This window comes from Molothrus ater, chromosome 4 (assembly GCF_012460135.2).
Source record: "Molothrus ater isolate BHLD 08-10-18 breed brown headed cowbird chromosome 4, BPBGC_Mater_1.1, whole genome shotgun sequence".
Lineage (NCBI taxonomy): Eukaryota > Metazoa > Chordata > Aves > Passeriformes > Icteridae > Molothrus > Molothrus ater.
The window spans coordinates 15,669,698-15,683,511 of NC_050481.2; the positions used below are offsets into that span (position 1 = coordinate 15,669,698).

General features: G+C 43.6%; 1 protein-coding gene across 1 annotated transcript; it reads left to right on the plus strand.

Annotated features, from left to right (window-relative positions):
* The first annotated feature begins 1,140 nt into the window (after positions 1–1,140).
* On the plus strand, positions 1,141–12,299 carry LOC118686495 (OTU domain-containing protein 4). Its single transcript, XM_036382726.1, has 8 exons — positions 1,141–1,264; positions 4,240–4,715; positions 6,243–6,326; positions 9,200–9,250; positions 9,557–9,603; positions 11,313–11,385; positions 11,838–11,919; positions 12,151–12,299. Exons 2-8 carry the CDS (start codon positions 4,551–4,553, stop codon positions 12,297–12,299), a joined length of 651 nt encoding a protein of 216 aa, XP_036238619.1. The 5' UTR covers positions 1,141–1,264; positions 4,240–4,550.
* The last annotated feature ends 1,515 nt before the right edge of the window (positions 12,300–13,814 follow it).

Here is a 13,814-nt window from a genome sequence, read left to right on the forward strand (position 1 = left end):
TCCCCCCTTGCCCTGCTGGCCACGCTGCTTTTGAGTTCCCAGCCTGAATAAGCTTTTTAGTCAAGGGGAAAAAAAAAATCGAATTTGAATTTGCTACACGCTTGCTTACTCTTCTCACAACCTCCCCACTATTTCTTTACAAGCATTTCACATATTTCTTCATGTCTGCTAGAGCACTTCCAAGGAAGAGCAATGGGATACGAGAACACACTCTTTGTATATGGTCACATTTCAGAAATATACACAATTACTGTGGCAGCACGCACCTACCGAGGGCACAGCTCAGCAGCTTCTCCTTCTGGCAGCACAACCAGCTGTGGGATGTGCCCCCCAACCTGTGTGGCTGAGGGGTGTCCCCCCCAACCTCTGTGGCCGTAGGGTGATCCCCCCGTGTGGCTGAGGGGGGACACCCCCAACCTTTTTGGTGTGGCGAGATCCCTCCAACCTGTGTGGCTTGGCATGTTCCCTTCAACCCGTGTGGCTGTGGGGTGTCCCCTCCAAACCCGTGTGGCTGTGGGGTGTCCCCTCCAAACCCGTGTGGCTGCGCGGTGTCCCCTCCAAGCCCGTGTGGCTGTGGCGTGATCCCTGCGGCCGGCGTGACGCGGGGTGTCCCCTGTCCTGCCCCACACCTATTCTCCGGGCTGCTACCTCACTAAGGAAAAAAATGGGCCCGTCAGGAACACGCTTAGAAACGTTTCACGTCGCGCCCCTCAGGTGGAGCGGGGCGCTCGGGCCGGGCGGCACCGCTTCCCTCAGCGATGGCACATGGCAATTCCCGCCCCTCGCTGGGACCTACTGGGTGAGGGGAAGGAAAGGTTCCTCGGCTGTACCACTGCGGGCCTTGCGGGTGAGGACGACATGAGGCGACAGCCGCTCGCCTCGGCACCATCCGGCTCCCCCGAGCCGACCAGGGCCGGATCCCAGCGCAGCATCCCGGCGCTACACCCCGCTCGCTTGCCCCGGCACCCGGGCGCGCTCTTCACCCGCCTCTTCCCCCCCTTCGGCACCCCCCCGCGCGGCGAATGGTGCGAGCCGCAGGTGTGGCCGGCGGGACAAACCAACAGCGGCCGGGGGGGGATCGGCGCGGCGGGAGGGCGGGACGGGACGGGACGGGGCTGGCAGCGGGCGCATCACCGGGAGCGAAGCGGGCGGAGCGGCCGCCGCGGGAGATTGAAGTGCTGGGGCCGTGGCGGGGCGAGGAGCGTGAGGCGTTGCCGCCACTGCCAGCGTCGCCCGTGGGGAGGAGAATAGGAGGAGGGGGCCGGTAAGTGCCATGAGCCGGCGGCAGCGGGAGTGCGGCCCCGGCGGCGGCGGTGCCGGTGCCGGGGGGGGGGGGGGCGGGCAGGGCAGGGCACGGCGGGGCAGCGGCCGCGGCTCCGGGAGGCCGGGTGTCCATCCCCGCCCGGGTGTCCGTCCCCGGCCTGCCCCGCCGAGCCGCCCGTGCCCGAGCTGCGGGTGGGAGAAGGCGCGTGGCGAACCGGGAAAGGGCGCGCGAGGCGGGGAACGCCGGGCTGCTCTGCCCAAGGTTGCTGGCCCAGGTGTTGGCACAGGCAGGCCGTGACCTGGATCACAAAACCAATCTTGGATTAAAGATAAAGTCAGATTTTTTTTTTTTTTTCCCCTGAAAAAATGTTTTCAGCTTGAGTCAGCTTCCTGGGCTGATTCAGGGTAGGGGCAGCGAGAGGAGAAACTCGTGGCTGGAGCTGATGCACGTGGTGTGAGTGCTGGTCGAAAGTGTTAATAAAGCTGCCGGCTAATTAGAACATCTGTATTAACTCTAATTAGAGCATCTGCAGGAACTCTAGTTAGAACATCTGTAATGACTCGTGAGTTATAATTTGGTCATTCTTACCCTGATGGAGCATTTATTTTAATGCTGAGGTGTTTCAGGTGCCTTTGGGTGGGTGCATTTCTCCTTGAGCCTTAGCAAATATGTGTACGGAGTACATTTCTTCATCGAGAGCTAAACCTCTTTAGAAATTGATTGATTCTTGTATAGCAGCACTTGGAAAAAACTCTGCGGGTCATCATCACTTGATCAGCTTCAGGGGCTGATTGCAGGAAGAGCAGGATTTTAGAACACTGACAACTAGACGACTTTAATGCTCTAATTTTCTGTGTATTCACTTATCAGAACCACATTTACATCCTGTCACATACTGAATGGCCTGGTATGTATAGGCATTCTTGAGCCTAACAGATGTGATGAAAGGCATTTGCCCTTCCCCTCACCAGCCTATAGAATCACAATGACAAAAGGCTGAAATATATGAGAAGATAGATTTGTTAAATATTAGAGCATAGTACTGCCTCTAAACATGATAAATTGAGTGAGTAAAAAATTGGATATTCCTAAGAAAGTCTGTAACCGGACACCAGTTTGATAGGTTTCAAAAGCATCTTTCCAAATTACTTTTATCTACAGAAGAAGCAGTTCTCACATGCAGGACTCTGCTACCCTGAGTTTCTTGAGTGAATGTGGTAGCCGAGTCAGTGGCAGCAACTGTCTGTAGTTCAGTCTTGCTAGATGATGTTTCCCATCTTCTGGGGAGAAGCTGGAGCTTTCCCTCCCCCCTTGCTGGTATTTTTATCCCCTTCCTTGTCTAAAACATCCATCCCACAGTAGATGTAGATAGTAGAGCTTTGCTTTTACTTCTTTCACTTTCTGTTCTCCTTGTCTACAGATACAGAGATATCAGGAACTGGCATTTGTATCTTGTTCCTTTCTGGCAAAACTGAGCTTCTGTTAGGAAAGATGGTGTGATGCTGCTGGAGCACTAGAATTAGGCTGCCTTGTAACTTGTGTTTATTTAATAAGTTACTTATTATTATTACCTTGATATCTCAAGTCAACACTCTCCCTAGGCTTATTACTGTCAGCTGAAAGTAAAAATCAGGGTTTCCATTCAAACTGCCTTACAAGTTTGAAGGGCATCCTTCCTTGTCACGTTTTGTGCATCAAAACCTTCTAAATCCTGTTTGCAATGCCAAGCAAAATTTAATCATGCAATTGTGATATGAATGTTTGGGCTTCTTACAACTAGGAGTGGCATACAAGAAAAGTAATACATTAAAAGTATTGGATGGCTGTGGCTTTTTAAAATACCATTTTCAATCAAGCTCTCTTTTACTATCTCTGTTTTATTTTCATCTTCTTTCCTGCAAGTGTATGGAGTTAAAAAATAATCTTAAATCTAAAATAATCTCATCTGTTGGGGGGAAACCCCAAACCAAACAAAGCCTTACTAAACACACATACCCCACATACTGTGGATTAGGTTTCAGACAAAATCATAGAACATGAAGGGGTTGGAATGGACCTTAAAGATCATCTAGTCCCAACTCCACTTCCCTGTGCAGGGATACCTCCCGCTAGACCAGGTTGCCCAAGGCCTTATCCAACCTGGCTTGAACACTTCCAGGGATGGGGCATTCACAGCTTCTCTGGGCAACCTGCTCCAGTGTCTCACCATTCTCACAGTGGAGAATTTCTTCCTAATATCTAACCTAAATTTCCACCCTGTGAGTTTGAACCTGTTATTTCTTGTCCCATCGATACAGTTCCGAGTCCCTCTTCTGCTTCCTGTTAGGTCACTTTCAGATACTGGAGGTTTGTTTCCATGCAGCCTTCTCTTCTCCAGGCTGAGCAGCCTAAACTTTCTCAGCCTGTCTTTGTAGGGGAGGTGCCCCAGTCCCATTATCATCTTCGTGGCCTCCTCTGGACTTGCTCCAACAGTTCCGTGTTCGGCTTGTGCTGGGAGCACCAGAGCTGGACACAATATTCCAGGTGGGGTTTCAGCGGAGGGGAATAGAGGAGGAGACAATCGCCCCCCCACCCCGGCTTGCCTTGCTGCCCACGCTGCTCTGGATTCAGCCCAGGATACATCTGGCTTTGTGGGCTGCGAGCGCACACTACCGGGTTAATGCTGTTTCTCACCAGCCACCCCCCGGTGCTGGTTTTAAGCTAAGAAGCAATGGAATGATCCTGGCCGGGAGCAAGGCTGACAGCCCGGCCCCGGGCGCTGTGTCCGCCTCCTCCCGCTTCCTCCTCCTCCTCCGGGACTACGGCTCCCAGCAGCGCCCGGGCTGAAAGTGAAAATAAGCGCCAGGTTACGCTCCTGTTTGCGCCCTCCGCCTCTCTCTCTCTCTCTCTCTCTCCCTCCCTCCCTCCTTCCTTCCTTCCCTCCCTCCCGGCGGGCCGCACGTGTCCTTCCTTTCCCTTTTGTTTTCCGCCCGCAGGCCGGCTGCGCGCCCGGGACGCGCCCGCTCCCTCCGGCGCCGGGACCCGCCGGAGCTGCCCCCGGCCCTGCGCGGCAGTGACGGAGCTGCGAGTCCGGGCTGCGCAGGAAACTTTGCCGCTTCTCCCCGCGCTCCCCACATGCGAGTGGACAACGTGAAGCCGGCTGCTGCTCTTCCTGCCGCTCCCGTTGCTGCTCCCGCAGCGCTGCCCCCCGCTCCGGCCGCTGCACCTGTGCCTGGCCCCGGAGCTGCGCCGCGGCTTCTCCTCGCCATGTGGGACTAGGAGGGGTGCGGCGGTCTCCTCGGTGAACATGGATGCGGCGGGCAGGGCCGGCGGAGGGGAGCAGAGCCAGCCCGGCAGCGGCAGGGACGCCCCCGGGGACACGTCCATGGACCGCTACCTGCGATCTCAGGGCTTGTACAGGAAGAAAGTGGCCAAGGATGGCTCCTGCCTTTTCAGGGCTGTGGCCGAGCAGGTAACTGGTTACATAAACAAAGCTCCTTCTCACGAAAGCATGGGAAGTGGATCTCATTAGTGGGTGGTAATTAGTGTTAAAACGCAGACAGGTATAGGTTAAGGTTATGCGGTCATGTGCTGGTGAAAAACGGGACTTTTTAAAAATAATTTCCACCTTGTGAGGTGAGGGAAGTTCTGTGTGTTCAGCTGCCTCTTGCCACCAAGAAATCCTTATCTGTTTTGACCTTCCACCGCCTCCTCAGAGCTTTTTTCAGTGTTAATATCTCAACATTGAAATACAGCTGCTGGCTATGAGATTGTCTAGGAAAAGGAATTTAGAGCTGAAAAGCCACGTTCTTAGTTTTGCTAATTACTTGACTGTAAAATTAGAAAAAGTGAGTAATTTATTTTCTGTTCTTCCTGTTGAATTCCCCTCCCCCATTTCAGTGTTAGTGTTAAAGGAAAAAAGCGACAGCGTCATCTTGTCTTAAGTACAAGCAAACAGCAGTGGGAGCTCTGGTGCTTCTGATTGTGAGAACCCAGATTCCTGTGCTAATTATACACAGATCACTTTTTAAAAAAAATTCCTTTCCCCACTGATTGATAAGTTCAGGCAAGCAAACACTATTGATTGGAAGTGGGTGGGGTTTTTTTATCTCAAGGGAATAGATATATACATAATATATGTTGCTATTCTGACTTTTTCATTAATACATAGAAATTTTCTCTCACACTTCAGTGTTGATAGAACTTTTTTTCAGCTGTTATGTTTTTAACATCCCATTCTTATTATGGAATCATTTAGATTGGAAATGTCCTCTAAGAAAGTAAGGTCTTTAATTCAGTTATTAAGTGTTTATCTGCAAATTTGGTGTCATTTGTGTACTCTTCATTCAAAAAAACTGAATTTGGAACTGATTTATTTTGAGGGTGGTTTGTAAGGACTGCAAGAGGCACTGCAACTTAAATTGTTTGGGACTTCCCTACATTGTACTGAGATAACTTGTAACATGTGATGACAGTAATAGTTTTCCTATAAAGATTTGAACAGGAGGTAGAATTCAGGTGTCATATTTAGGGAACTGAATTCCTGGCTTCCCAAAAGGTGTTTGGCCAATAGGCCCCCTGAAGAGAAGGTAAACATGCACTGTGAGACTTGGTTGGATTTCGTTTGAATGAATGCATGTTGGTAGGTGGCTTCCTCATCCATTCCTGCTGTAACTTCCTTCAATTAACTGAAATTCTTTACAAAGGCAGTTAAAGATTAACAATAAATGCTATTCATTTGCTTTGTAATCCTCATAAAATTGAAGGTTTGAATTTAGCAAACCTGTGAATTCTGCAGTTACTTAATTTTTTATTAAGTAATTGAGGTTTGACTTGCCTGAAGATGTTGCTGCTGAATGAGTATGCATATTAAATATTCTTAAAAATAAAACTAGAGTATTTCCAAGCCTGTATTTAGACAGCAGTCATTAATTATTTGTGGCCTGTCATCAAAACTCCTGAGATCCAATGTCACCTTGTTGTCTTGTTCCCTTTGTAGGTGTTGCACTCTCAGTCTCGGCACATTGATGTTAGGATGGCTTGTGTAGACTATCTTCGGAAAAATAGGGAGAAATTTGAAGCAGTAAGTATTTTTGTTTTCTTTGCCAGCATTTAAGAAAAGTTACTTTTTTCCTTCCACTTTGGTATATTCTGCACTTCCCTGTGTTTGTGGCAATATTCATCATAGCTAAATGCCAGTTGGTGCTATTTAAGTTAATTAGCACATATGTGGTAGTAACTCATTTTCATAAGCCTGGAGAGACTTATGTATTCCTTGGACTGGAGTGATGTGGCGTGGGAGAAGTTTTTAATGCTCATGAAGGAAGAACAGCAAACTTAATCTTCAATAGTCTATAGGGAAGCTACTATAATTGGGATTTTAGTTTGGTATAATGCCTACTTTAATAAAAGTTGTAAAATGTTCTTGTTGTGCTAATTAATAGCTTTTCCAGTATATAAGGGATTTGACTGATCAGATTAGTGAATTTTTTTCAGGGTCTGCAGTTTATTATGCATTGGCACTGTAGGTTTTTTTCCCCTAAGCATCAGTAACTAAGCTTTTCATCAACCATAGATGTAAAATATTTTGATATTCATTATACTTGGTCAGTGCTGTTGGCGTAACATTACAAATTCCATTTTTTTTCCTTCCTTTTAAAAGATCACTAATCAATAATGGTGCCTCTGTTTGTATAGGTTCTAGTGTATATACTGTTACCTGATTTCCAGGACAGACAGAAGGGGAGTGAGTATGTGTAAGGATTTGCTACTAGAAGATTATTACTCTATTTTTCTGTTCTAAATTTACCCAGACCCAAAATACAAAGACTGTTTTAGGTATGCACTGGCATAGGGAAGAGAAGGAAAGCAGGAATAAGGGTGTGTCTTTGTGCTGTAATTTCTGACATAGTACCATCAGCTCTAATGTGAGTGATCACATAAATGTGGAAGTTACTAGAAATTAATGATATAAAATACAGCAGATCTCTCTGGGACAATGCTGCTCTGACTTGACTCCTTCTGGTTGTTTCTAACTCTTGGATGTCTCTCTTCTTACTTCATTTTTTCACTGCTGACTTTTTAATCCCTTTTTTTCAGAATTACCCTGCTCATTCCAATATCTGCTTCTCTACTTCTGTTCTCTTTATCGATTGTGTAGTGTTGAAATTTTGAAATTCCATGCCCTTTTTGACTCTTAAGTGTGTGTTGTTCCCATGTTGCTGTTTCCCATCACTGCTTTATTAGCCCTAGCTGGTTTTATTATGGTTTTAGTATTGTTTTGGTCTCTCTCATCCAAACTTCTGCTCCCAGTATTCTTTTTTCCCCTCTCAGACATTATCCCAAGGAATGACCTGTCCTCTGTCCATCTTTGCTATCCATCTGAAAAGTCTCCTTTTAAAAAGTTTCTTGTGAGAGTAGGTGTTTCATATTTGTTCTCATTTCCCAGTGTTCTTCCTCCCACGGGTACCTTGCTTCAGCCCTGCTGATCTCCTTTGCTGCCTCTGTCTCTCACTCTGCTTTGTGTTTTGTGTCTGGAATATACCAGTTATCTCTCTTTAAAAAACCCAAACAGCACAAACAACAAATGCCTCTTTCCCTAATCTCCTGCTTCAGCTGTTTACTTGCTGCCTCCTCAGTAGTTATGCTCTATTGACATGGTGGTGCTTCCTGGAGTTCCTTTACTCTCTGCCTGTTGTTATAATTACACCTTAAATTTGTGTCTTTCTTTCCACTGATACTGTTATAACCAAGATTTCAGGAGTGTAGCCACCATCTTCATTTCCATCCTCAGCCTTTTTTGCAGTGTTATCTTGAATTGCTGCTGTGTTACATTCATTCTCTAACTCTTCAGTTTCCTATGGGAACTTCCTGGTGTCCTTCCTTTCTTCCTCTGTGCATTATCTTCATGTCATTTAATTTTGACACAAAAAGTAACTGCTGTCTGTGATCGTATTTGGCTGATCCACCTTTTTTAACTTCACACCTGATTGTTTCTATCTAAATTAAAACTTGGGGCCAGGCTTGTTAGTTCTTCTCACTTCCAAATGGCTAAAGCAGAACTTTGAATCTCACTGCTCCACTCAGTTCTCCTTATTATTTGTTTCTTAATCACTGTGGGTAAAGAGGCCATCCAACTTGTAGCTCAGGTTCATGAAGAGATTTCATTCTTGGTTTGCACCTCTGTGCGTCTTTATTTCAGGTAAATCAAGCAGATAGAGACTAAAGAGCAATTTTTAAAAGCAGCCTCTCTGTGGCCTGTGTGGCTGAAGCACTTTGCAGTTAAGATGTCTCAACTACTGCAGCATCTTTCTTTCTCTGCTCTTGGCAGATGTGAATTTGGCCTCTTCATGTGTGGTAGGGAGTGCAGTTGAAGGATCACTTTCTTGGGCTGGCACTTGAAGTGTAGCCTGATTGTTTGCATCCTTTGCTGAAAGTAAAAGCAGTTTGAGGTGATACAGAACAGAGGAAAAAGTGCTGTATGAGGTGCCTGTACTAGATCCTACCACTGCTTCTGTACTACAGAAATGGAACTCCTGTTTCTGATAGTCCATTGCCGTTTATTTAACAAGGTGTTTGAGTTCAAGTCCACAATTCTCTCTTCATTGATGCTCTGCATGCCTTAGGGGAATTGCCATAAACATCTACATCCCATCATCTCTGCTTTCTTCCAGATTCCCCATTTGAGTTTCTTTTTGGGGGGGTTTTGTTTGGTTTATTTTACAGCTGTTTATGTGGTTATTTTCTGCAAGGCAGATCTGTGTGTGTGACTGTTCATTCCTTCATCTCAACACCCCTTCATATTTACATTGTGAGCTTTGTGAGGGCAGGGGAGACTTCCATTTCCAGTGGTACATTCCCATTGGTACAGTGGGCCACAGGTTGGGGATTCCATATGCTGCACTATTAAAAATCACTAATTACTGATGGTTGTTTTTTCTTTTTTTTTAAATACAGTTCATAGAGGGGCCATTTGAAGATTATTTAAAAAGTTTGGAAAATCCACAGGTATGTTAGACCTGATTTATGATAGAAAGCAAGTACTTTTGTGGAAGTTGATGGCTAATTGGATTTTTTTCCTCTGAAGTGTTTTTGATTGAACTTAGGTCTTTGAATTACGTGAATTGTAGTTTTATGTATGTACTCTCTACTGTAAAATGATTTGGGGAATTGTGTTTTTATGTCTTGCTGAACTCCAGGTTCAGTGTTCATATATTTATTTTCAACAATGATTTCTTGCATCTCTTGATCTGCTTATGAGGAGGTATAATTGTATGTTTGTTTGAACTTAATTTTCTTTTGCTTTCAATACAGGAATGGGTTGGACAAGTAGAAATAAGTGCTCTTTCTCTTATGTACAAGTAAGAAAACCTTTCAATATGTTTTGCTGAGATAATTTCTGTTGTTTTGTTGGTAAATCAGTTGGAACAGCAAAGATAGAATTATGTTATACCATACCAAAATCTGTAAAATTATAAATATATTTGAGAATTGCAGCTGTCAATAGATTAAATAAAAATAGAAAAGTGAATTTGAAATAATGGCATATATCTTACCTGCAGAGCCAGTTGTGGGTAATTTCATACAGCTGTACTTTGTTAATTTCAATATCCTGGTTTTTCTGTGAAGATTGCTTTTCTTCCTGTTACTCACCAAGGCTTTAGTACTAACCCTATTGCTCATATGTGAGCTGTACCCATTTCCTATATACTAAATCTTTGTTAAGAAAGTAGTGAGAAACAATATGCTGAGTATTTATAACTGCTTTCTAATTATTGTGCAAGGGAGTGAGTAATCCACAGCATCTTCACTGTCTGCTGTTTATAAACTCATTAAAAATTCAGAATTTCAAAATGTTTACTGTAAATTAATGGCTTTGTCTATTGATGAGACAGCTGATAAGAGGAAAGAATCAGACTAGTTAAATATTACCTTTGGGCACTTTGAGTGCTGTGTGTGGGAAACTGTATGGCATTCTGTCTTTGCATTTTTGAGGTGAATGGGCCAGCTCAGAGTTTCCTGTCCTGCGTGGATGGGGGAGGACTGAGCTGAAAGTCAGAGCCAAGCTTGGCTCAAGGGGCTTAGTGAGAAGGGCTGATGGTTACACTGAGCCAGGTTGTGGAGGGATATAACTCAATTTAAGTCAGCACAACTGGATGCCTAATCAGATCAGAAACTGGATGGTCATGACCTGTTGTATTTCTGGCTATGAGAAATGTATTCTCATAAGCAGGAGCAGTTTATTTTGCAGTCGTGCCACACTGGTGTCCAGGGCCACAGCTGATAAATGAATAGAGACAAATCCTGGTTAATAACAGTGGGTTTTAAAAATATCCATTGAAAGCATCAGGAGGGTTTTATGGCACAGATGCAACTCTTATTATCAAGTATTTCACTGCAGAGGTGAGCACACTGGAGTAGTTATTGCTGAGCTTGAAGACAGCCTTCTATTGAAAAGGCAATTGAGAGTCTCAGGGAAAGTAGGAATAGTGTTGGAGGTAGGGGGAAAGAGCTGCTCCCTTTCCTGTGTGCTGGCAGACTCAGGGGAAGTAAGAATTTCCTGTTCTGTTCCAGTAAGTGACTTTCAGACTTTTCAGGCATAGGATAGAAATTCAGTACAAATAGGTTTGATTTCCCTTTCACTTCTCAGACCTCTCACAAATATAGGTTGGTTATCTAGTAAATTTTGCTTTGCTTTCTGAAGTAGGTGGGTCTTCTTTTCCTTTCAGAATTGCTTTTTCTGAGTAGTTGCACACTTTTTTTTTTTTTTTAATCCAGAAACTGTGAATATACTCAATTATTTTGCAAGACTGATAACGTTTTTGCCTATGTGAGAAAGAATTTGAAGGAGGTGACAGTCTGTTAAGCAAAGAGCTCTGAGAGAACATTATGGATGAAAGGGAGAGAGAGAAAACATTTAAGTTTAAAATCACAATAGAGATTAGTTATAGCAGAGAAACCACTAGGTGTCTCTGGTTATGTATCTCCTTTGAATTTGACTTCAATGCTCAAATTTTGATTGATACTACTTTTAAAATAAATTCTTCACTGTTGCTATTTTTTTTTCCAGGAAAGATTTCATAATATACCAGGAGCCAAATGCTTCTCCTTCACGTGTAACTGAAAATGGCTTTTCTGATAAGGTAAAAGAAAAAAAAATCATGGCTATTGGGACAGGCTGAAGTAAGACTACTTTATAAACAGCAAGTAGTTGAGTGTGACTTTCATTATTTAGCACAATGAAAAGTTCTGAGAATTCAGTTTTAGCAGTTTATTTTGTACATGTTTAAGGCAGTTGTGCTGTTAATCTTTTTAAATAAATGTGATGTATTTAGGGTGTGGCATATCTTCCTACTAATATAAAATTCTGTAAATTTTTTTTAAAAAATCAATTTTCATGCACTAATCTCTATTTTTTTTTTTTTTGCTTTTGTTCAAATTCTGTTTGGTTTAAAGGACATCCACCAAGCATTTTGATTGTTTTATTGACACATTGAGATCTTGAAAGATAACAAAGCACATGGGTGCCTTAAATTGAATTTAAAGGTAGCACTTATGAAAAATTGAGATGCCTGAAGTGTGATTTTTTTAATAGGTATTGCTGTGCTTCTCAAATGGAAACCACTATGATATTGTGTATCCCATAGAGTATGCAGAGAAGGCTGCTCTGTGCCAGTGTAAGTATCAAGCTGTTAGTTAAAAACATCTTTTTACCAAAAATATTGAAGCTATCATTGTTAGGTTTCAGGAAAAGGCTTTGTATGGCAGTTTATTGTAGTCATTTTCAGTGGCTTGGTTTTCTGTTTGAGTTGTCAATTACTGTATGATTGCCATCTGAAAAGGTGGAATAAAAACTGATTTAGCTGGTAACTGATTTTGCTCTTCCACTTTCTCCTTCCCTTCCCCAGCTCTGCTGTATGAGTTGCTCTACGAGAAAGTGTTTGATATGGATGTAAAGAAAATCATGGCAGAACTTAGTGCTGTTGGTGTGGCAGAGGAAAGTAATGGGAGCAGTGAGGTGTCGGCTTCGGATTCGGAAGATGACAACCACAGGTAAATGAAATTGAAAAGTAGCCTTGAAAAGTAGTGAACACACATTAAATGAATTTTCTGAATTTCTGATGGGTAGTAGAATCCAATAGTCAGGGTTGAAACCATTTAAAATTACTAAGAAACGAAGCAGGAAGAGGTAGGGTTAGAAGCGTGAAAGAATGGGATGTATGTCTTCACTTACCCAAGGACAGGCTTCTGGCCTTCTTCTGTTCTTCCTGGAGTCTAGCTTTGAGTCTCTTTACATAATGGATTCTTGCCATTGCAACATGTGCCTCTTCCTGTTTAGAGTAGCAGAATTCCCTGGGAGAACTGTCAGGGTGCCAGTCTCTCTGAGAATGACTTGGCTTACTCTGCAGCTGAGTAGAGTTACAGGAATCTGATCCAACTTGTGTGCCTTCCACATCTGGGGGCTGGAATACCTGCTTGAGGTGAAGCTGATGGAGACATACAGATACAGCTTGCTCCATTTTGATCTGCATCATAAAGAAGTGGGTTTATATTCTTTTGCTGGATGCTCTAGCAAGCTTTGAGATTTCAACCTGACTCCTTTAGCACGGTCAGTCCTTCACAGTGTCATTTTTGCAGTCTTACATATTGACAGTTTTTCTTCTGTTTAATAAGATCCTTAACTCTGGCTTGTGTGAAATTCCACTGAAACTGCAGAGTTGGTGCTGCATAGTGGATCACATCCCCTGCTCCCACTGATTGGCACAGTCCTTCCCTAGGGCTCTGCTGTGTGGCATGTGGCAGGAGAAGTTCTTTGAGCTGTTGGGAGCTGGTTTCTCCCACAGGTTGAAAACAACAGAAAGGAAGATAATGGAAATCATCACACCAAAAAAAAAAAAGTTCTGGGAAAGGGATTAGTTTATTTTTGTGTTTGGAAAAAAAATACTAGGGAATGTTGCCAATTAAAATACAAAGTATTTCTGCCTGAGGAAACAATTATTATGGCTAAATGTCAGCTAATGGAAATCTTTCTTCCTTTCTGTTCTTGAAGCTTTCCTGGGATTCAAATGCAGTAGCCTTACCCTGTATCTTTGGGATTCCTAAGAAAATATCCTGCTAACCTCCTTAGCACCTTTGGAAATAAGGTCATGTGCTCTCTGGAGACTGTGGAACTCAATGTTTTTGATTTAAACCACATGTCCTATAATGCAGGGGCTGGCGTGTGTGTATGCGACTCTTGACCCAGTTAACTCAAATTACAGACACTTTGCTGAGTTTATGAAGTCCTAAATCTTTTGCTTATCCTAAAGTTGACTTCAGCATGTTTCATAAGCTAGTTTTCCAGAATATTCTTTTCATTTTATAAATATAAACTTTTCAATTATGTTGTTATTAAGTGTAATAGTTTTGGGAGAAGTTAATGCTGACAGTTGCCCACAACTGTTGTAGAAAAAATACTTGGAACTTTCTCAGTGGAAAGTTTTTTTCTGGTGATGTCAGGTGTAGAAAATAAGAGTAAATTAGAATGCTTGATGGAAGTTGACTAACACAGTAGGTTGGTTTTGAGGGTTTT

Excerpts from the sequence above, each read along its gene's own strand:
- LOC118686495 (XM_036382726.1), top strand. The coding sequence starts at position 4,551 with ATGGATGCGGCGGGCAGGGCCGGCGGAGGGGAGCAGAGCCAGCCCGGC. Across the intron at positions 6,327-9,199 it reads ATAGGGAGAAATTTGAAGCA|TTCATAGAGGGGCCATTTGA; the intron begins GTAAGTATTTTT and ends TTTTAAATACAG. Across the intron at positions 11,386-11,837 it reads AAAATGGCTTTTCTGATAAG|GTATTGCTGTGCTTCTCAAA; the intron begins GTAAAAGAAAAA and ends TTTTTTTAATAG.